At 37.8% G+C, this 24252-nt stretch overlaps 1 protein-coding gene across 2 annotated transcripts in view; it reads left to right on the top strand.

Annotated features, from left to right (window-relative positions):
• The first annotated feature begins 2876 nt into the window (after positions 1-2876).
• LOC135481877 (cytochrome c oxidase assembly protein COX11, mitochondrial-like) overlaps positions 2877-24252 on the top strand; it is a 38428-nt gene continuing 17052 nt past the window's right edge. Inside the window, exons 1-5 of one of the 2 annotated variants that reach the window (XM_064761634.1) lie at positions 2877-3008; positions 4011-4476; positions 5480-5635; positions 6648-6773; positions 7042-7083. In XM_064761634.1, coding sequence (XP_064617704.1) covers positions 4012-4476; positions 5480-5635; positions 6648-6773; positions 7042-7083 — 789 coding nt within the window. In that variant the 5' untranslated portion in view covers positions 2877-3008; position 4011. Of the gene's footprint in view, positions 3009-3272; positions 3342-4010; positions 4477-5479; positions 5636-6647; positions 6774-7041; positions 7084-24252 lie in introns of those variants that run through there. The other variant, XM_064761633.1, reaches the window with a different exon arrangement.

Below are 24252 nucleotides of genomic sequence, written 5' to 3'. Positions count from 1 at the left end.
CTTGACCGTGGCGCTTTTAGATAAAGACGGCGAGTATATGAATGTAGGGTACCTCAGTGCTACCCTAGAAATACAATGAGTATGGTGGACGCAGCCGGTCCGAGGTCTGCGTGCCTGTCTTTAAGCAGATGTGTCGGAGTTCGAACTTCAAGGTGAGGAAGGTAAAATCTACGCCTTCCAGTTTCACAGTGGCAAGTACAATCGCAAAAAGATTACGGTGGGGGGGGGGGTGGAGAAGCAAAACTTGCCACGTTTGCTTCCCTTGAATATGTCTCATCCACTGCAGAGCAAGAGCGCAGGTCGCCGTCTGAGGTGAATGAAACTCTCATTAATTCGCATTGAAGACCGCTTTGTTCTTACCAGAGCTCTCGACAAATGGTTGATAGATGTGAAGGTGACCCCGATGCTGGTCCAGACCACCGGGGCCGATGTGAAAAAAGTTTTCAACTCCGGAAACTCTTTCGTGTCGTACGTAGGCCTACCAACCAGCGCCTGTCTTGTGGCTTTGGAAGGAGGAGGTTACTTCACACTAACTACGCCGCCGGGCGTAGAGACCGTGCGTCTTGACGCGCAAACCGAGTTTGAGGCCACACTAAGAATAAACCCTGCATCTATACTTATCTTAAACATCACACTTGGCATGGCCTCTCAGCGCCGTTCCTTCATAATTACCAAGTTGAAACTAAAGTGGCCTGCAAAGCGCGATGGAAAGGAGCTCAGACTTATGATCAAATTACCACCCCAGGGCAACCCAGTCATCCAGAGCTCTCTCGAGGATATACGAGTCTTCCCAGGGGGCATTTTCAATCTCAATGAAATATATTTAGAGTCCGGTATAAGACTTCGCCACCTTCGTGTTAGTAATCCTGAGGACAATTTAGAGTTGACCGACGTTATTGATTCGTAGGACGGACAATATGGGACGACTGTACCCGACGATCATGGATGAAGACCCCTTGCCGCCGGAGGGCGCGGCGCCGACGATCATGGATGACCACCCCTTGGCTCCGACCGCCTCGCCGGAGAGCGTGGCGCAAGCCCATCGTCTGCAGTATATCAGCGAAATATAGAATCAGCTTGAATCTGAACGAGATCTCCGTCGAGCCTTGTACAAAAAGTACCGGCGCGGTGTCTTGGCCACCGAGGCCCTTGATTCAGCCATGCTCACGGCCGGTTTGGGACTAGGGGTTGCAGGCGTGGGACTACTCACAACAATAATTGCAGCCCCTGCTGTCTTGGCCATGGAAGCTGCGGCCCTAGCTTGCGGTGTCTTAAATGTCGCCGGAAAATTCGTTAGCCGCCGACTTCATGCAAAGGCCAAGAAACATAACGATATACGGCTGCTGGCTGAGGCCAAACTTAACAGGTGTCTACGGCATTATCTGATGGTGTCATTTCAGACGCAGAGTTCAGATAAATCGTCCAGGAGCTCAAGAACTACTCTCATAAGGCATTCAACGCCGTAGAGATCGATGAAAGCACGAAAAAACAGCTTATAGATCATGGCCGAAAACTAGCCCGGCAAGAACTGAAAAACGCCCTTTCCGAATGATGTTCGGTGGGGAGGTGCCCAGGGGGAACTTGTTTTGTAATCTGAGCAAACCCCTGCTGTGTCTCGAGAACCCCGGTGGTAAAAAAAAATCTGTCCAGTGTGGGGCTCGAACCCATGGTCCAAAAAAGCAAAAGGCCTGGTTTATAGCTCAACCTGTTACCAATTAATCACCACCCTGACGGAGGGCTCCGGATTTTTTGCGCTAGCGACCCGCCGTTAGGGGGGTTAATTGGCGCCGACACATCCCACCACCAATGGGCCATCTACAACACCCCTTGGTAAGGTCTCTCTGCCTCCGAAACTGTCGAAAGTTGCAGAGATTCCTTAGAAGTGCGTAGAGCCCGACGTTATATGCAGGTAATGTATTCATATACTACATATATAGGAGACCAAATCCGGATTTAAGCTAGCAAACATCTCCTTATATACGCAGTATATGAATACACCCCTTACATACAGCGCCATTCACACCTCTGTCAGCCGATTGAGCTATATCCCAGACCCACGAAACATGGGCTAAATTGGAAGGACTTTTCCGCATAAACACAATATCTCCAATCCTCCCAAAAAACACCGGATCTTAGCAATCAAGACATGCTGAAAAAGACTGCCACATTTATTTTTCATGAAAAACCGTAGTTTAAGCCCTATCCTGAGGAGAAAATCAGCTGAATCACCCTGTTGTGCAACACATCCGGTTTACATATAGGCCATACGACTTATCTGTTAAATGCCAACTAGGTCTCCTCGTATCAATGTGTGTATGTAGGCTAGACTTGTAAATAAACCTATATATATACACATGTCCCAGCCCCCATTTCGTGACTAAGATATAAACAGACGTGTACGCCTTGGCTAGGGGGGCGCCCAAGGGGGGGGGGGGGGTGGCGCCCCTCTGGCTGTCTAGTTTTGGACAGGCGAGGTGTTGTTTTTTAGCCCACCAGACCTGTTTTTTGGGGGGTTGAATACCTATAAACATGCCCCGGAAATACCGATAGGAGCTTCAACGGCCTCACCGAGTAGTATGCTGTCCCCCCACCCCCTTGCTGCTCAAAAGTTTTTTAAATACTGTTCGCTTTTGGGAATTTGTACAATATTAATTCAGCATTACCACAACAATTCTGAAAAGAAGGGCACTTCTTTAAAAGAGTGAAAACAACTAAAAGAGTTAAAATAGCTTGTGAAGTCATTGAGCATCAGGGTACCTGCCTTGTAATCTAGCTTGTGAATAATGTGTTTAAATATTCTTTTCACTGGTCCTTATGGTAGTACATGTATCTTTTTCATTTTTTCTGTCTTTTTACAGCTTTTAAACAGGACGTGTGAAAACGTGCGATCAGTTATTTCCGACAATTTTCTAAGAGCAGAATTTTAGATCAACCTGACAGCCACTGCAGGTTGCTTGGGCAGCACGTCTACTGAGCATCTACCTAAGATCAAGACTGTTTTCTCACACGTACGTCTCAGACACCACTATACATCCAGAGAGTATGAATTAGACTATACAGTATTTGAGGTGCCATTGCTTCCACGGCTTTAGTATGGTCTCCTTGATGGTTACTGATCGCGGTGTCGAAATTTGGACCTTTGGTAGTAACAGTAGCATGCGGGTTAATTGTGGCCGTTGTGTAACTGAAGAAAATTGTCTGCAGTAAATCTTCGGGAAGTCGTCAAGTATAGAGTGCTGTATTTCTGTGTCGATGATCCACTCATTTATCTGTTTATTGTGAAGAGAGGCAGTTGTAAAGACAATGTTGATGCCTTTGTTGATTGCTAACCCGCTTTACAGGTGTTTATTTATCAAATTTCTAGCTTAGTCTGTCAAATTACCATGTGACATTAACCTAACCTTTGCAAATCCCTGATGACATTGCATCACACCCATGCAGAATTAGCTATGTGTTTAAGAAGTACATTGTAAATTTAAGATCACTTATAAGTGTGAACGCATGATAGACTGGCATTGATTTCATGGCGATGTAAAGTCTGTCATTTAGATTTTCATAACTCAGTACGCCCTGTTAGCATTTCAGGAGTCTCATGAGTTCACGCAGCTATTGGCATGACATCTTGTCTCGTCTAAATATGCGTGAATGCCAGAGACTTCTGAAGTGCTGATTGGGCCTATGCCAAGAGTTGCAGAACAAAATCCTCAGAACACCAGGATTATTTTGGTGACAATTGAAATAAAATAAACTCAGATGACCATTTGCTAGCTTACTGTGCTGTCTGTTGTGACATAGCATCGTCTCACACATCATTTTTTTGATTTGTTGACACTTGGTAAGCTGCTTTGTATAGACATATGTGAAGCCAGTTGTGTAAGAACACGGACAAAATCAGCAGGTGGTAAAAGTAGCATAACGTAGTATGGTTCTGGAGTCTGATAAGGTATATCTACAGTATATGTTCAATGTATATGTATAATAATATGATAATATTGATGGTGATGTTTCAGAATGGGTACAGTGACTCGTTTGGCATTTCCAGCAGTTGGATGTTGGCAGAATGTGAATGACAGACTACTATCAAGGCTGTTAACAAGATCTTTGGCACACAGTTTTATATCAAAGACATTTTCATCAAGGACAGTCACATATTATGGAAAATCTCTGAACACCATACTCTGTCCTGAAAAGTGCAGTTACAATGGATTGAAAGCAAAGTTGCTAAATGACCGACCAGCAGCGTCAGTATCATTACGGATGTTTTCATCAGTTTTGGAAAGGGACAGTTCTAAACATATGAGGAAGCTGGGCTGTGACACATGTCAATGGCAGATCCTGAAAAGATGTATATCTGAAAGCCCAAAGAAAGCAGATTCAGTGAAGCGCACTACTACTGTGATTTACATCTGTGCTATTGGGGTGTTTATGGTTGGAGCGAGTTACGCTGGAGTGCCTCTGTACCGTATCTTCTGTCAGGTAACAGTCTGGACTTATGTGACCATTTCATTCTCATTTCTTTTTTTCAAACTGTAGAAAAGGTAATCAAGATACTGATAAAGAAACAGAAATCTCTTGGTTAGGAAAGTGAGTTCACGATTAAGTAAATGCTGTAAGATCCTGTGCATGCTCTGGGTGGAAGCCACTTAGGTTTTTTCTTTTCAGATAGCCATGGCCATTGAGCTTGCCATGTTGCCACATTTTGCAGACATTATTTGTTTCCAGTGATTTGCCAGATGTTCAAAGAGCTGATTGCACTTCAGCGAGGAGAAAGTCACCTGTTAGCTATGAATATCTCAGATGCAACATGAGATGGATCAGCAAGATTGACAGTTCCTTAACCTTTTTTTTTCTTTACATATATTCTAATTGGTTGATGAAACAACCAGTGACAAAATCACCCCAGTGTGTTGCCTACTTGTCTTACCTGCCTGTTCAGTGCTATCAGATCATGGGTAAATCCAATGCTACGTATCATAGTAATCTCTCACCATTCCACTGAGCTTATAAAATGTTTGAAAATGTTTTGAATGAGTAATTTTTGGCCCAAATGAAACTTACTTGCACAAGAATGTGTATGTAGATGTTACTTTTACAAGTTTTTGAATGTTCTCTTTGCTGTCATAAGTTTTTCATCACATCCAATAGTTGAAGCAGTGGTAATTACTTTAAATGTGTTGTTGCCTAAGGTCTTCATAAATTACACAGAATATATATTCAGCTGCACATGTATTCTAAGTGTATCTTTTGACATTAACGCAAATTTGTTATAATGGCATATTTGTTAGAACAACAAAAAGGTGTTGATGAAACAGGTTGGTCAACTTGTTTGCTTGTAAAGGTCTCACGCCATGGGAAAGATCAAGCAGATCTCTGTGATCACAACATAAATTGGTATTGGCAGAGTTGTCCCCCCTTAGTTGCTCAAGATTCAAGCTTTCATACCCAATTTTTACGTGAAATCTTTGTTTCCATCAATCAGGCAACTGGCCTTGGGGGTCAGGCAGTCAAAGGACATGATACAGGCAAAATAGAGAATATGACACCAATCAAGGACAGGGTGATCAGTGTAAGGTTTAATGCAGATGTGGCTTCCAGTATGCAGTGGAATTTTAGGCCTCAACAGTCTGAAGTGAAGGTAACTTTAGGAACATACTGTTAAGAAAAAATGGGCAAGATAGATATTCTAGTTTATCAAACATACAATGGTATAAATATGATTGAATAAGAAATACTATTAGGTTGGTCACAACGTTTGTGATAATTGTTAAAATACACCAATACTGTTAAGGTGTTTTTAAAGTTAGGCACGTCATGATTCTGGACGAGATGCATTATGAAATTTTCATTTGAACTTATATGTCAGTTTGAAATATTAGATCAATTAAATTGTGATTTAAACTTATTCGTCATATTGTTTCGAACTTCTACACTTGCATTATCTGTCACATAATGAACATTCAGATGGCTTTGGTATATAAGAGGTTTGCACAAGACAAAGCATTGTGGCATGAACTGTCAGAACAATCAGTGATAAGCAGATTGTGGGTGGAATACACTGAGGCACAAACCAGTCTGCTTATAAATTGTGACATATTAACAGTTGTCCCACAACACCATGAAATGTACTGTTCATTATTCTTTTACTTTGATACGGTCAGTCATATTTTTGAGAATTATAAACGCAAACAGGAATGTATGAGTGTACAAGCCCATAAAATTTCCAAAACTAAATTTGCATATTATTGACATATCCAAATATGGTTGGCATATGTAATGCCATTTTACATTATGTAATTTAATTACATGTATAATTCATTCATAATTGTGTATGCTGTCAAACATTTTTTGATGATGATACTAAAACAACACAAATGTTATTACCACGCTTGTTTTATCACAGGTTCTTTTGTTTTAAATTGTGCTTTTATAGAAGCTTATATATATATATATATACTGTAATTTTTTACTGATCTATTATGCTTAGCTGGACCACTTCAAATACCTGACAGACTTCTGGATATAAAAGGGGTTGCTGGATTGAAGCATGTGAATTTATTCGGTGAAAAACTAGTTTTCGTTGTCATGCACTGTAGTGCACTGGTTGTGACCATGTTGATACTGAAGATTGCAATTTGTCTATCATTCAGGTTTTGCCAGGAGAAACGGCCCTGGCATTTTACACTGCCAAGAATCCAACGGACAAGCCTATCATTGGTATCTCTACATACAATGTTATACCTTTCGAGGCAGGGCAGTATTTTAATAAAATCCAGGTAAGGCTGTAGACAGCTGCTGTATGTTTATATTGTTTTGTGTAAACTATATTCTCTGTTGTTCAGTGACATAATTACACACACAGGAGTATTGTTTTACTTATGAATTGATAGATAATAAGTGCTACTTGCAGAATTTGTTATGTTTAGCTTTAAGCAATGGTGAACACTGTATTCATGATGTACTTCATTCATGATCATTTTTCTGCTTGTTGCTCTCGTTTTAGCAGCACAAAGCAATGTAAAAACAATTATTCCTTTGTTGTAGTGTTTCTGTTTTGAAGAACAAAGACTAAACCCTCATGAGCAGGTAAGATTACATAAGAAGGGAATATAAAATGTATAAGGTGTCTTTACTTCGCCTATGTATAGTTTATGGTGCAAATCCAATTATGATGATTCTGTCTCTTTTTTTGTGAGCTGACATTAGAGAGACAGTGCGACAAGATCATGTTGTAAGAAAAAGTATGTGACCTTTGAACTATCAAGGCAGTCCAGCTGATATTGTCATAGAAGATTGCTAGATGTTAATTAGTGTACAATACATTACTTTGTTGTTTAGCAACCTATAGTGTGGAAGTTTTCAGAGGTTTCTATAAATACTTATGCAATTAGGCTTATTAAGTGTGAACACATATTTTATTTCATCACGTTATTCGAAGAGTAAAAGTTTTACAGGTATGAAAAGTGTCTCTAAAAGAGATAAAACACTTGAAGTTGATTTAATTAAACAAGTTTCAAGTAATATCATTATAAGGTTAAGTATCGTCATTTTTAGCTGGCCTGTTTGAAATAAGGAGAGTTGTTATGAGAGGAAGATCAGATGGTAAGTTTGATTCAAGTTTTTGGCCAATCATAGAGTTGCTGTGGCCACCCATAATACACAGATAACCAGTCATAAGTAGCGATTCACCTATCAAAGCCCAAGGAAGTTTTTTACCTCATGTCTCAGCATTGCCTCACGCACGGTACATGGATTGTCAAATTCAGTTCTTGTTGTACATATCAAAGACCTCTGCGGTGAATTTGTGTACGGGCTCCCACAGTTTACCCACAGTTTACCACAGCTCTGGAATCCTGATGCATACGATAAACACTCATAGTTGTGACAGTATAATAATTTTGGTCTTTCTTGTTGATTTAAATACCAGCACTGTCTAATTAGAGAATAATATCTGTGTATGACAGTGTCAATCATTTTACTTATACTATTTTGGTTTAGAGGTCAATGTTTGAAGGTATCGCATGACTTGAACATTATGCAGTTTTACAAACTGCTCATTGAGCGGTGTTCTCTGAATGCCTTGTTTAATAATTTATAATCCAGTTCCTCTTAGGTTAATATTGTATTTTAAGATAATGATTTGATTTTACTCATCGATTTCTATTTCATTGAAAAATCATGAAAATGATACATGAGTTATTTGCCTTTGATAGATCTTTTGGGTCTCCCATACACAACTGAACTGTTTTTCAGGTAAAAGTCAAAATTTGGTTCTGTTAACTCTGGTGAGCATAGCCTCTCCAAAACTGTTCGGCAATAATGTGACCAATTTTTATGGTGCTGAACCCATTTGTGATAAACCGGCAGAGCTAATTGGTTTAGGTTACGTCATCTTTTTTGTTTTCAACTGAAAAGATATATGACTTAAGGTGTGTGGTCTCTTACAGTATTATGTGTCTCTGTTGAACAGGAAATCAAAGCTGGAGAAACATTTTCATTCAAACTTCACTTTTAATTACAAACTAAACTTTTTTGAATAGTGTTTGATATGTTTGCAACAAGTGCAGTAGAGGTTGATATTTTTGAAACATTATTGCTACAATATAGTTGTGTTTGTTCTTTTGTAAGCAAAATGTAGTTGTATCTTTGTTACATAAAGATTTTATTAAGTATGCAGTGCATATTAAGTTTTATACAGTATTGGTGAGCATTAGAAGTTAGTGTTTTTTACAACAACAGTTAGACATGAAAATTATGCAAGGCTATTTCTGTGCTTTCCATTATCTTAATGAAAGCCAAGAAGTCATATTTTATCTATATGGGCCTATACTTCTATAGTATTGCTTGAGGCAAAGCATTAGCCCTGGACAGATGTTGTAAAAGAAGTCTGAGGGATATGGCTCATCCAGTCATCCCTCTATCTGATGTGTGCTTTTTACAGACATGTGTTTGTAATAAAGTCTCTATTGGAGCACTTTCTGCCCAGCTGTTTGGGTACAGTTTTCACATTTTCGCTGTATGCGTTACTGTTGGTTATAACAACAGATCTCCTGCAGAGTCTTAACAGGCAGTTCTCTTCATCTTACCACATAAGTAAGACACCTCTTCACCTAAGCTACCATGACTCTTTAAATGCCTTATACCCATCAAAAGAGATAATGTCTTCTTTGACTTCACCACAGTGTTATTAAATTGTGCTGCTCTACATTCTGAGTCTATGTATCTATGTTTGCGGTTTTATGTAACTATTTTTCAGTCATATGATGACGAAAAGTGATTACTGGTGTGTACATACACAGGTATACTGTGCCTTCATGTGGCAAGGAAAGTCCATGCCGCCAAAGTGATTCCACCACTGAAGAATCTTGTCAGAGACACCGAACATGACACCCCACCCAGTCGCATTATACTGACCACAGGCCAATCAGCCCTGTTTCCTCACTCTCATTTCTCAGCACTTGATTCCATGTGAGGAAGCAACAAATTTTTGGTATGACCCAACCTGGGTTTGATCACATGCCTCCTGATTTTGAAACATAGTACATTCTGACTTATAATATAGTTATATCACCATATATGTATCCCTTGAGAAATGTTATGATGTAACTATAGACTACATTTCCTGGGTGTTTTTTATTAGTAATAGTTACAAATTTGAAGAGGACTTTAATATTTTAAAGTAGCAAATTCATTCATTCCAGTTCTCATTGTTATTCACGCTAATAAAAATGCAAATACATGGTAGTTTCATCTTGAATAATCAACTGTTTTTTGGTGTTGAGAAGCTCACCATTGCTATGTAGAACTACCTGTGTTTTGCAGCAGCTAGATACTGTCTAGATACATTAAAAAATATGGATGAAAATGGCTATTTCCTCCAGGCTTGCTAGATTTCTTTCTCATGTAAACACGACCCCATCATATATAAATGACATTCTGTTGATAATAACGGAAAATGCTAGTCAATGAAACAAATAAGTAATCTAGCCATAAAACATTGATTGTCTCAAGTCTGCATCTACTACTTCTTGTCAGGCAGTAAGGCAGCTAAGATCATACATGTTAAATAATACAACTGTATGTTGTACATGTATATGCATATATGTGTATACTGGGCATACAGTTTTGACAGGCCATTGTTATACCCAAGGATTGGCGTCATGGCGGCCTTGCCCCCTCCCTACATCCCCACCCCCACCCATGCTGTGCTCTGTGTACATGTGTCCCTGCCTCTTTCCTGGGTGACACTTGTACAGAATCCATCTGGATTCAGTCCAGCCTGCATCCTGTTCATTGAGAGATTGTCTAGGAGTTTACTAGAGCTTAAAGCATACCCCTTTTTATAGTTTATTTTCGGGAAGCTTCTAGAACAGATCTGCTGAGTCTATTTATCAGTTTGTGTAGGGCTAATGTGAAAAATTCCTCCTTCTGTATCCTGTATGTGTCAGTGTGACCCAGAGATCAGCTTCACAAAGTTGCACATGTAACACTTGAAATTCTGCAGCTGCAGATGTGCAGTGTGCAGCGGAGAAGTTCATTAAATTGGTGTGCATATTGTGATGCGATTACACATACATGTAACAAGTACATGTAATGTATGATGTGTATTTGTCAGTCTAGCCTTCATGTGTAATAAAGTTTAAAACTAATTAATCCGCAAATTTCTGCTGAAAGGTAACTATTTCCTATATTTAGTATAGCTTTTCCATTGTTTTTGGATACATTGTGTAGTCCTGTCCAGGCAGACTTTTCCATGTTTGCTTGCAGATAACTTGTGTAAATATAGCTACTGTAATATAATGTACTGAGTTCGAGTATATGTAGAAATTGTCATGCAGGTTAAGCTCAGGCTTCATAACCCGAAATTCCTGGGGCATGTATTGTGCTTGCCAACCCTGGCATTAAAGAACTGTTTAAAGCTCATTTTTGTTGATATATTTATAAATATTTTTGTCTTATAGTCATACATTTTAATGGTTGGATAAGGATTCAGCTTGTGTGTTGAAGATTCCAGTGTTTTCATCAATGGTTATCTACCCATACTTTTCAGACAGCCTGTCCTTACATGTATGTGTAATTTGCATGAGTTTGACTGAACCAGTGGAAAGACCAGGCATATGTGACCTGACAGAGAAGAGGTAGACTTTTCCAGCCAGTTGTTGTTGGATGTGTCTGTCAGGTTATTTTAGTCACTGGCCTTGTTAACAGAGCCCCTAAACTAGGCTACTGCCTGCCATCACTTATAGTTCATCTCACTGTAGTGACCTGCACATCGGCTAAAGATCAGTCTTATCAAGGAGTGAGAATTAACTGCTGCAGTTTTATTTACAGACTGGCTCATGGTTGTCCCAATACCCTCAGGCTCTCTCCAACTCACCTCGTTTGTTGTTTTTTGACTACACAAAATGTCTGGGGAGTTGAATACTTTCTTGCAGTCATCAGTTTGGGCACATGAGAGATGGTATAAGATTTGCATGCTGACTGCAGCCATCTCTTCAAAGCAGATGAGCATAGCATGTGGAAGTTATCTACTATCAAAAGCATGCTGTGTTAATATTTAATACTTCAAAAAAATGTAAATAAAACATGTCAAAAATATTCAGAAAAATCTATCATAGGAAGGAATGTCATATATCCTAGTTACTTGCAATTCGTAGCAGAAGTTACATGAAGATATTCACTTGAAACAGGTGATGTATACTGAAGTGTGGTAATAATTAGAATATGCATGTCTAAAGCCAGTGTTGGGGAAGCCTGAAACTTGTACCCAGGGGCATGCGTTCATGCATAAATTGTGTAGCTCTAGGGGTAGGAATGACAGTTAATATTTTAATCAGATAATTCTGTTTGACGAAGCCATTAAGCTTAACCTAGGGTAGTTTCCAAGTTTTTTTTGACTCATAACGGATACACAAAACAGTGATAGAAGTTTTAAGTGAGTTCTCGCCTATCACATGAAGGAAAGCTTGAAGGAGTTATGAATATATCCATTCATCACACATGTTGGGTAACTAACCCTGATTTTACCGATTTCACAAATCTGGACTCATTGAGCCCATTGCTGCATTGCTCTTAGTACTGTTTTTGTCATATTCTGAGTGTTTCTGCATATAAAGATTGTCCAAATGTTGACCTATCTTTTGTGCTGCCTCACTGGAATACCATGCCAGGTTTAATGCCACTTCGGCAGTATTTCAGATGTATATTGGTGACAATGATGAGCACAGCAGACATGAAACTCAGAGTCATATTATACTAGAGCAGGGACAAATTTAATCTAGTAGTACAAGGATAGCCAATTTTATAGTACTCTGAAGCATATAACCTCTGAATTGAACATGTATCCTGTTGGGATTTTCTTCCCTTCAAATGTAGTGTCAGTGTTTTAGAATGCCCACTTTGAAATCTTCAGCTGCATCAGGTAACTTTATGTTGCTCTTTCTGTTTTTAAATTTATTGAGTATATGTCTATATACATGTTAGAGGTAAATTTTGGCAAACTTCCTGGAATCAGTGCTGAACCCACTTATTACTTGTAGGTATAATTACGCAGAGTTATGTCAGGCTGCAGAAGCACTTCCTTACCCCAGCTTCAGACCCTAATGCATGTAGACCATATAGTATAACCAGGGCAGTTTGAACGCTATCAACCCATAGTAGACATTCCACTCATACTCTCATAACACTCGCTGGTGTTTCCTTTGAATTCTTCAGTCTTTTGAAGATCATATCACATTAAATATAGAACCAGTTTATGACCAAATGATTGTTGTGGAAAACTCTCTGAGATGAACTGTCTGTTAATAAGTTTATGTTTAGCCTGGTTGTTTCAGATCAGCTGTTGTAGTCAGCCATTTCAGTGTTGATCAAGCCCTTAGGGGTAGGGAATATTTACATGAGGGTTATTCCCAGATGTGTGCACCTTACATTACATGTACACTCTACTAATTTAACTGCTCATTTGCTTACGAAAACATGAAATAAGCATATTAATGAAGATACTGTAAAATTCATATGTCATAGGTAAGTTAGTATATATTGTAGAAGATAGATTTCAGGCAATAAATATACACATCGTACACATTTCAATATGGGTTGTTGATGTATTATTTGAACATAAAGTTTCAGTGGTAAGACCTGTTTTCTTGCCTATATACATGTACATGTATTCTCTTTTGTACAAAAAGGTTACTTTTACCTAAAGCTACTTCCTGTTATCGTAGGTTCAACTGCTCTTAGGCAGTTTGGCAAGCCTTTGCATTTGTTTCCTTTTCGCAAATTCCATTTTGAACAGGACGGTGAATTTATATTGGTTATTACAGGGATATTAAAGTTCCTTGTTCCTTGTGAAAGTTTTTTTCTTTCTCATTTTTCTTCCGTGTCTATTTCCTTTTTTTTTTTTTTTTTTGGCTTTTTTATGTCCAGTATTAATTTGTTTCTGTTTGTTCGTATAGAAGCATGTATACACATTGTATATCTTAATCTGACATCAACTGTACAAACATGATAGAGTAACATATGATCATTCGGGAGCTCAGCCCATCTTTGTGATTCTGCAGTTGTACATGTATATGAGTTCAAATCTGCTTATGCCAGATGAGAGGTCCTGTGTGTTCTTTGCTGAAAAACCCAGAACCTTGATTAATTAATTTTGTGTTTGAACCAAGTGGTCTCTCTTATATCAAGTGAAGAATTGAATAAACCAGTGCCAGTACAGTGAAGAACCCTGAATTAACTTGGGGAGAAGTGGTATTGTGTTGGATGTGTGCAGTGTTATATGCAGTTAAGGTACATGTAGGCCAGGTATCCAGTTAGTACTCAGGTGAATAGGTAAAGGCATGTAGAAGTTACTTCTCTGTGAAATAGTAGAGTAATGAGAAATTAATTCATTTATAATGACAGTTATCAGTGGTAATGTTTAACAAAGCTGTCAGCACCCAGAACCTGTAGAACGTGTTAGCTTTGTCAGACAATGAATCTGACAGTTGAAATGAATCTTGCTGAACTACAAAACACAAAGCAAAACACGTATTCGTCAGCTTGAATTTAACTGTCGAACATCTTGGAATTTTAGTAATAATGGACGCAGTGTTGTCACTAGTCCTTCTTTAAACAATAAATCCTTCATGTAGGGATGTTACCTGTAGCTTTGCATAGTGATTCCTGTAGCTGTGCATAGTGATACTTATAGTTTTGCACAGTGATATCTGTTGTTTTGCATAGTGATACCTGTAGCTTTGCACAGTGATACCCATAGTTTTGCATAGTGATACCTGTAGTTTTGCACAGTGATACCTGCAGATTTTCATGGTCATACCTGTAGTTTTGCATAGTGATGTCTGTAGCTTTGCACAGTGATACCTGCAGTTTTGCACAGTGATACCTGTAGCTTTGCATAGTGATACCTGTAGTTTTGCATAGTAACATCTGGAGCTTTGCATGGTGATACCTGTAGTTTGGCATGGTGATAACTGTAGTTTGACATAGTGATAACTTTAGCTTTGCATAGGGATACCTTTAGCTTTGCATAGGGATACCTTTAGCTTTGCATAGGGATACCTGTAGCTTTGCATAGTAATAGCTGTTGGTTTGCACAGTAATACCTGTAGTTTTGCATAGTGATGCCTGTAACTTTGTATAGGGATACCTGTAGTTTTGCTTAGTGATAGTTCTCGCTTTAAACAGTGATACCTGTAGTTTTGCATAGTGATACCTGTAGTTTTGCATAGTGATAGTTCTCGCTTTAAACAGTGATACCTGTAGTTTTGCATAGTGATACCTGTAGGTTTGCTTAGTGATAGTTCTCGCTTTAAACAGTGATACCTGTAGTTTTGCATAGTGATACTCATAATACTCCCTGGTGTTTCCTTTGAATTCTTCTGTCTTTTGAAGATCATATCACATTAAATATAGAACCAGTTTATGACCAAATGATTGCTAGGGTGATTGTTGTGGAAAATTCTCTGAGATGAACTGTCTGTTAATAAGTTTATGTCTAGCCTGGTTGTTTCAGATCAGCTGTTGTAGTCAGCCATTTCAGTGTTGATCAAGCCCTTAGGGGTAGGGAATATTTACATGAGGGTTATTCCCAGATGTGTGCACCTTACATTACATGTACACTCTACTAATTTAACTGCTCATTTGCTTACGAAAATATGAAATAAGCATATTAATGAAGATACTGTAAAATTCATATGTCATAGGTAAGTCAGTATATATTGTAGAAGATAGATTTCAGGCAATAAATATACACATCTTACACATTTCAATATGGGTTGTTGATGTATTATTTGAACATAAAGTTTCAGTGGTAAGACCTGTTTTCTTGCCTATATACATGTACATGTATTCTCTTTTGTACAAAAAGGTTACTTTTACCTAAAGCTACTTCCTGTTATCGTAGGTTCGACTGCTCTTAGGCAGTTTGGCAAGCCTTCGCATTTGTTTCCTTTTCGCAAATTCCATTTTGAACAGGACGGTGAATTTATATTGGTTATTACAGGGATATTAAAGTTCCTTGTTCCTTGTGAAAGTTTTTTTCTTTCTCATTTTTCTTCCGTGTCTATTTCCTTTTTTTTTTTTTTTTTTGGCTTTTTTATGTCCAGTATTAATTTGTTTCTGTTTGTTCGTATAGAAGCATGTATACACATTGTATATCTTAATCTGACATCAACTGTACAAACATGATAGAGTAACATACGATTATTTGGGAGCTCAGCCCATCTTTGTGATTCTGCAGTTGTACATGTATATGAGTTCAAATCTGCTTATGCCAGATGAGAGGTCCTGTGTGTTCTTTGCTGAAAAACCCAGAACCTTGATTAATTAATTTTGTGTTTGAACCAAGTGGTCTCTCTTATATCAAGTGAGGAAACCAGTGCCAGTACAGTGAAGAACCCTGAATTAACTTGGGGTGAAGAGGTTTTGTGTTGGATGTGTGCAGTGTTATATGCAGTTAAGGTACATGTAGGCCAGGTATCCAGTTAGTACTCAGGTGAATAGGTAAAGGCATGTAGAAGTTACTTCTCTGTGAAATAGTAGAGTAATGAGAAATTAATTCATTTATAATGACAGTTATCAGTGGTAATGTTTAACAAAGCTGTCAGCACCCAGAACCTGTAGAACGTGTTAGCTTTGTCAGACAGGTTACCTGTATACTTCATCTTTACATGCTGTTGTCTGGTCAGTTTTTTACCTGGTGGATTTGTATAGATTGTATTTCATCCATACATACATCATGAAACTCCTGCAGTTTTACAAGGTGTTGCAAAACACATTACGTGGACCAAAGGAGTACATTTCATGATGACAACTTTTTACAGTTACACAAAAATTTATACGGTTTAATGATTTTTCAACTGGTTATAACCATTTTATAAATCCTCTATCTCTCGCCTGCTGAAGGGTCAGCATTGAGACAGTAGTTGAAATGAATCTTGCTGAACTACAAAACACAAAGCAAAACACGTATTCGTCAGCTTGAATTTAACTGTCGAACATCTTGGAATTTTAGTAATAATGGACGCAGTGTTGTCACTAGTCCTTCTTTAAACAATAAATCCTTCATGTAGGGATGTTACCTGTAGCTTTGCATAGTGATTCTTGTGGCTGTGCATAGTGATACTTATAGTTTTGCACAGTGATACCTGTTATTTTGCATAGTGATACCTGTAGCTTTGCACAGTGATACCCATAGTTTTGCATAGTGATACCTGTAGTTTTGCACAGTGATACCTGCAGATTTTCATGGTCATACCTGTAGTTTTGCATAGGGATGTCTGTAGCTTTGCACAGTGATACCTGTAGTTTTGCACAGTGATACCTGTAGCTTTGCATAGGGATACCTGTAGTTTTGCATAGTAACATCTGGAGCTTTGCATGGTGATACCTGTAGTTTGGCATGGTGATAACTGTAGTTTGACATAGTGATAACTTTAGCTTTGCATAGGGATACCTTTAGCTTTGCATAGGGATACCTTTAGCTTTGCATAGGGATACCTGTAGCTTTGCATAGCAATAGCTGTTGTTTTGCACAGTAATACCTGTAGTTTTGCATAGTGATGCCTGTAACTTTGTATAGGGATACCTGTAGTTTTGCTTAGTGATAGTTCTCGCTTTAAACAGTCATTCCTGTAGTTTTGCATAGTGATACCTGTAGTTTTGCATAGTGATACCTGTAGTTTTGCGTAGTGATACCTGTAGTTTTGCATAGTGATACCTGTAGCTTGGCACAGTGAGGTTTCTGACAGGGCTCTTTATAAAAGTGCACAGTACATTTCATTTTAGAAAATAAAAATTTAGTTAAGAAAAAACACAGAGACAATTAAGTAGTGGCATTGTGAACCTAAACTAAGGTTATTCATTTTGACGTGAAAAAAGAACAGTATCAATAAATTGTGTACGCTTTCCAGGTGAAAAATAATATCACATGTACATGCACATACGTATGTGGGATTATTTTTATCAGGCCTTGTCTGTGCAAGTTGTGTTTTTTTGTGACAGATTCTCATAGGAAAGGTGACAGACTTACTCTTGTAGTTTACTTGGTGGGTTTGAACTCTGATATACAGATTTGTATTTTAGATAGAGATCTGTTTTGATTTCTTCTACAAATCTAATAACATAACCTGTGGGATGATGTATGATTCAGAGATATTGTCGATTTCTTTACAGTTTCATTAAATGTTAAAGTTCCTATCAGTTTATCATTTTCAACTGTTCCTTTCTGTATTGTAAGACGTAGTTCAGCAAGGCTTATTTCCTGTCGTACAAACGTGTCACGCTCATAAAACTCCCCTTACAGGCAAGTGTAAAATCAAAAGATAGCTTGTCTTTATGCTGCCAGTGGCTTTAGAATGTAGGTAATGTGTTCATGTTTTTGGGATGACATAGACACATGATACAAACTTGCTGTTGTTTTATGTGTTTTTTTCGTGAAAGCTCAACTATTTTTTGATTAGGCAGGATGTTCTTCTCCTAAGACAGTTGGGAGTTTTGAAAATGGTTTGAAAGTTTAATGTTCAGAAACTTTTAATTAAGTGCACATATATTGTGGTGAAGGAGGAAGTAAATGTACACTTTCAGCTGTGTAATGAGTTAATTTTGTATGTGTCTTTTCCTGGATCAGAGATAAAAAGACATCTTTATATTGTTTTTTTACATATGCTATATGCATAATGTTTATCTAAGATCTTATCATAAGAAGCCTGTGGCTATATTCATTTCCATATACATGTACAAGCACTAGTGTTAATTTTCAACATGTTCATGTAAATATGGAAGAAGGAAGTATGAGAAAATTACTTTACTTGAGTGGTTCTGATGTGTTGGATTTGTCCATTATGCAGCATTTGTATTAATCTTTGTTAATTTGTTTAGCTATAGCTAGTTTTTCCTTGGAAAAATATGGTGTAGCAGTTATCATGATTAACATTCAAATTGTTGTGAAAATGTCTGCAAAACGAATACAATATTCTTATTCTTTTCGTAGATAAACTGCTTGGTATTTATATTCATGAACATCTTTCCAGGAACACACAAATCAGAAATGTGTGCAAACAGGTTCCTAAATTGTTAGGAATTCTACGCAGGAAGAGAGCTCCTCTAACATGTCACTGTAGTGATATGTTCTTCCTCATTTTGATTATTGGTGTTCAACATTGGATAACTGTTCAATTAAAAATAGAGAAAGGATAGTCAAGTCGCAGAAAAGAGCTCCTTGTTTAGTTCTGCAAGAAAGCATAAACACATCTGGACAAATTTTACTTTCAAGGCTAATATTGATGCATTTTAATAAAAAATTAAATCCTCTATATCATCTATAAAGCATTACATAATCTCTGTCCAAACTATATTAAACAGCTTTTCCCACCAAACAAAACGCTGCACAATATTGTTCTATGATCAACACAACGTAATATCTATCTCTCAAGCAATATCTAAGCAAGGACAAATTACATGATGAAAAAGTTTTACACATATAGGCATCAAACTGTGTAACTGCCTCTCTATTCACGTAAAGAAGCCCCATCTGTATTAAGCTTTCAATCACAAGTACTTAAAGTCACATTTATCTTTAGACAACGACTGGAAGGTACATACATGTATGCATGTGTGCTTTCACTGTATTCACCATCTAGATAAAATCCCATCTCTCTTAACTCGACTTGTTCAGAATCTAAATGTGGTAAGTTTGGGCTTTTTTTCATTTATATTTACATGTATTATTGTTAATATAGAAAATGTTTTCATAAGACTAGGTCCCTGTTACACTGTTGCAGGCATGTACATTGTTAAAACCAAAGAGGGGATGGGAAGGGGGCTATCTCTCACTCACTTAGTTTTTTTTTCTCTATACATGTGTGTAGTGGGTTCCAGCCAGCAGAGGGGCAGGAAGGGGTCAGTAATGGGCCATTTCCCACAACCGTCTGCTTTGGACAGCTGTGGGTGTGGCACTATTGGTTGTGTTGTTTCTTTTTGCATGTAAGAAAGTATATAGCTTCACTTTTCAAACTATATGGTGCTTTGTTTTATATATATTTATGTATTTTTTGATAGGACTCTGGAGTACATTTCTCCTATTTATTTGTTTTCTCTGTGAAGACCTTGAGGAATAACAGTTTTATTGTAAATTGACCGAGCTACCATCGATAAATAAAGATATTATTAGGTGTTGTTAGGCTTATTGTTTCGTTAGGATTATGAGGCTTCCAAGCTTTGTTGGGAAGACTATTGTTCTTGCTCAGATTATTTTTCTTCTACTCTGGCAACTGTTGTTTTTGTTTTGCTAGAAAACTGCATGCCACAGCTGTTAGCTTTCTACACATGTTCATTACCAAATTGCTTGGTCTACCTGCTGGAGTATAAAACTTTACCCACCTGTGGCCCACTGTTCGACCATATTGGAGCAGTATGGAAATCTAAAAAAAACCTCCTTCTCCATAAACACTGAAACAATTGCATTGAAAATTGATATACCACTGTGGGGTATGAGGATTGAAAATTTTATGCAAATGGGTCGAGAAGTGTGGAAGATCACTATTTGTCGTTTTAGTCATGTGATTACCTGTGGATGAATTTTGAAAAAAACAAGATAGCAATTAGATGTAGTTTGGCTTGCTGAATACAACCATGGTTTTAGTTTTTAGGACACCAACATAGCTGTTAAGCTGAAAATTGGTCAGTAGGCAGATCAACCACAGGCCTTCATTTTTGACTGGTAGAACTGCACAGCTACGACTGATAGTTTTCCATTAATGTGCGCTTAAAAACTTGTTATTTAAAATATAGTCAGCTTGTAAAATTGAAATATCTCCAAAACCGGTAAAGGTAGAAAAAATAAACTTGGCATTTTTAGTAGCCAACATGTGAAGCAGCTTTTGACGTTTAGAGCTGCTTGGACAGTCAAGTATATTTAGCAGTCAGTTTGAATTTTATTGATCAGCTTAAACCATATTTTTCCGTAAACTGGCTAATGATCTTTGGATGAAATTTCACGTGCAAGTTTTAGGTGGATTGCCGTACCTATAATGCACAAAAGCTTTTTGTTTGGTATACAAGTTGTGCTGTAACTGACCAATGAAATTAGCTTAAAAGTAGGTCAAGTCTAAAAAGTGCTCAAAAAGATTAAATAAAGACACCATCTAGTACTGCTTGATGTCAGGATTGCACATCTGTAAGAATTATTTTTGTGCTTGGTATAGTTTTCAGGTTATGAAAAAAAACCATCAAAAATATAGCTGCTAAAGCAGCGATGCTGGGGTTCAAGCCGGTATAGCCAGCTTATGCAATGTCACCTCAGGTTACCTTAATGGTGTCCATGTATAGATACATAACCAACTTAATCAGAAACCCTACATTCTTCATTGTCATTACTGCATTGAGAATACACTGTGTATCATATGTATGTAGATGTGCCAAGCTGAGTAAATCGACCTTTAGGCAATATTTGAAGGCGTGCATGTCCCCTCTTTCTTTAACACAACTCAATGATTTTCAGCATACATAGTACAGGTATAGCTCTTTGCACTCTGTGAATTTTAGCTTCACATCTGTGACCGCTAAATATGGTGGAAATTGTGCATTGTGAAAAAGTGCAATTTTCCCCCATATTTGGCGGTCAAGTGACACAAAACCGCCACAGCTGTAAAGTTGAAAATGGCCGAGTGTAAAGGGCAATATGTGTACTGTATGTGTGCAGAAAATCGTTAAAGTGTCTTAACAAATGTGGGAGTTGCAGTGCTTGAAAAATTATCCAAAGGTTGATTCACTATATTTGGCACTTTGACATCCCCATGTTATATAATGCATTTTAAATGCATTTATGTCTAGGAAGAATGTACGAATAGTGTAAGCATGCTACCCGACGATGTCGTTTGATGTCGTGATCATGAATCTGGATGTATTTCTTTCCTGCGTCATACAGTTTTTCCCCAAATTACGATAAAGTGCAATTTCCACCATATTTAGAGGTCATGTGACAGAAGACTGTTACAGCTGTAAAGCTGAAAATCACTGAGTGCAAAGCGCTATACCTATACTCTGTGTATGCTGAAAATTTCTGAGCTATGTTGAAAAAGAGGGGACATGCACGCCTTTAAGTATTGTCCAAAGGTCAATTTACTACGTTTGGCACATCGACATGCTAAACAGTGTACTTACAATGCAGTAATGACTGCGAAGAATGCAGGCTTTCTGATTAAGTTGGTTATGTACCTATACATGGACAGCATTAAGGTAACCAGAAGTGACACCGCATAGGCCAGCAATACCAGCTGCTTTAACAGCTATATTTATTATTATTATTATTGGCAAATGCTGGTTTATTGCTGTTCAGGTAGGGGTTTTTACGTCGACAGCCTTCTATATGCTACATTGTGTTGAATAGGCCTATCCTCAAGTCTGTATAACTTCAGTATTTGTGATCTGAATGCCTGTGATAAAACTATACTACAGGAGATGTTGTGCATATGTCATGGATCAAAATCATAAACTAGATAACATGTAAACAGATAATTTTGTTTTGAGAAAACCCACATGTACTATCTGAAATGCAGCCTTGCGATTCTCACTATAAGGGCAGAATTGTCAGAAATACAAGAAATCAAAAAACAGAGAGGTGGCTATAGTTAATATATGATCAGGTGTATTTTCATATTTTTGTGTACGTACATTTGAACACAAAAAAAAAGCATTTGAACGTACCATACTTGAATATTATGCAGTTTTATGAACTGCTCAATCAGACGAGCTACCAGTATTCACTGAATGCCTGGTTACTGGACAGCACCTACCTGGGAGCATATATTATTAATATGCCAGGAGAACTAAAATATGCTATATCTATACTCTAGTATAGAGTCTAGTCACAGTATACCTGATGATCAGTTTTCTGTATGCCAATACCAGCCTTATCCAGATGGAACTATACCAGGGTCCAAATAACACACATGCCCTTGGAGTTCACAGGCTTCCATATATGCTTTTGATGTCATGGTGTCCTTTTGCCTCTCAAAGATGCTCATTGATTTTCATTGATACCCCTGGTGTTTCACTGGGTCTCCAATTCAACAAATTATCCTGGTGTTGTGGTTTGTGTGTCTGTGCTTCCATAGATGCTGCAGGTTTGACATGGAGAGTAACCCTAATCCCTGGCTGTAGTATCAGCAGTTCACACATGACTAATGTGTGAGAAAAGATGTGAAGAGGTTCCTTCCTGAGCTTACCAGTTCCTGGAGACTGGTACATGAGCTGCCAGTGTCGTGTGCACCAAATGAAGTACATCTTCCCCACAGGAAACTTTCTGTATGGATAACCAGAAGAAGCATATCCCTTGTACAGATTGCTTGCTTGACTATAAACGATAGGTCTTATTACCCAAAGCATACAATTTTTTTTACAAGTTTTGCCTCAGTACTGATTTTTCAGGACTCGTATTGATATCTTTTTCTTATCATTGGAGCATAGGACATGAGGTCATTTGCTCAAATCCAACTTGTGCTAATTTGTCTGCAGCCTTTAGTCAGGAGGTTTATTAAATAACCAATGAAGGATGGAAGTTTTCAAATTCTTTATCGTTTGCAGCACCCATGTAATATGTGGCAGTGTATGACAGAATATGGCATAAAAACCAAGTAAATATCATAGTATTTATTTGAAAAAAAACATCAGTTTTTGGTCATTGCTCGACAGATGCAATTCCAATGCTGATAAATTTTTATTACAATACACTCTCATAAGTTCTGTGGAAAGCATGCATATTTCATTTAATGCTTCTGTTTTTTCTCATGATTATTTATACCCTTTGACATTTCAGAAATATAAAAGTTTGATTATTTTCCGAAGTTGTTAATAATATGAGAAATGTTTAAAGTAAAGGTCGAATGAGTTTATATTTCTCTTATTTTGCAACTGGCTATTTCAGGTATCACAACAGTATTTCTATGAGGTTTATGTGTACAATGAGCTTATCAGCAAATGCCAAGCATAAAAAGTGTACTCTAACTATATATGTGTACATGTAGGTACAGTAGTTATTGTTACCAGATTCAGTACTAATTCTGCCAGGGTTAATGTATGTATTGACTTGTGTGAGTAGAGCAATACAAAAATCGGCTTTATGCTGATAACTTTGTTTGGCTTATCACACCAGTAATAACCTCTACATACACGTCCATGTAAGTGGCTTGAAGGTACTGTGGTAAGGGTGGGGTAGTATCGATATTGATTTGTTAGCATGTCACAGTTAGGTTAGCTTGTGTTTGATTTTGATCAATATTAATCTATCATCATGTAAATGTACATTTACACACAAGCCCGGAATTGGTTTAAACTGATTACTATTTACCAACATGTAGTTCTCAGCACATCTTGTCAACTTTGATTAAATGCATACCTCAAGGGATTGATGCTCCAAAGTATTTCATTATCGTTTGATTTGTAAGCGTCTATTTAGCATGGCTATAGTGGCCTTAAGTGGATAAGTCTGTTGTGATCACTGTATAAGTGGTAGACACCACAGAGAGGAGTGTGTAAGTGTTTGAATAGGTTTTCCCACCCTGCCCGTTCTGTAGTAAGTGTGCCCTAAAGGTAACTTTGCAGTGTCGGATTCACCTCTTTATTGTTGCTCTATTGCAGGTGTTCACAGGTAGTAGAAGTGATTATACACTGTAACTTTCCTAATGATCACCATCATTAGATCAGGAGAGATTTAATCAACACTGTTCACACGGTTCCCAGACAGTGAATAAACAACAT

This window comes from Liolophura sinensis, chromosome 1, assembly GCF_032854445.1.
Source record: "Liolophura sinensis isolate JHLJ2023 chromosome 1, CUHK_Ljap_v2, whole genome shotgun sequence".
In the NCBI taxonomy this organism is placed as follows: domain Eukaryota; kingdom Metazoa; phylum Mollusca; class Polyplacophora; order Chitonida; family Chitonidae; genus Liolophura; species Liolophura sinensis.
This window is presented reverse-complemented; position numbering and strand designations above follow the sequence as displayed.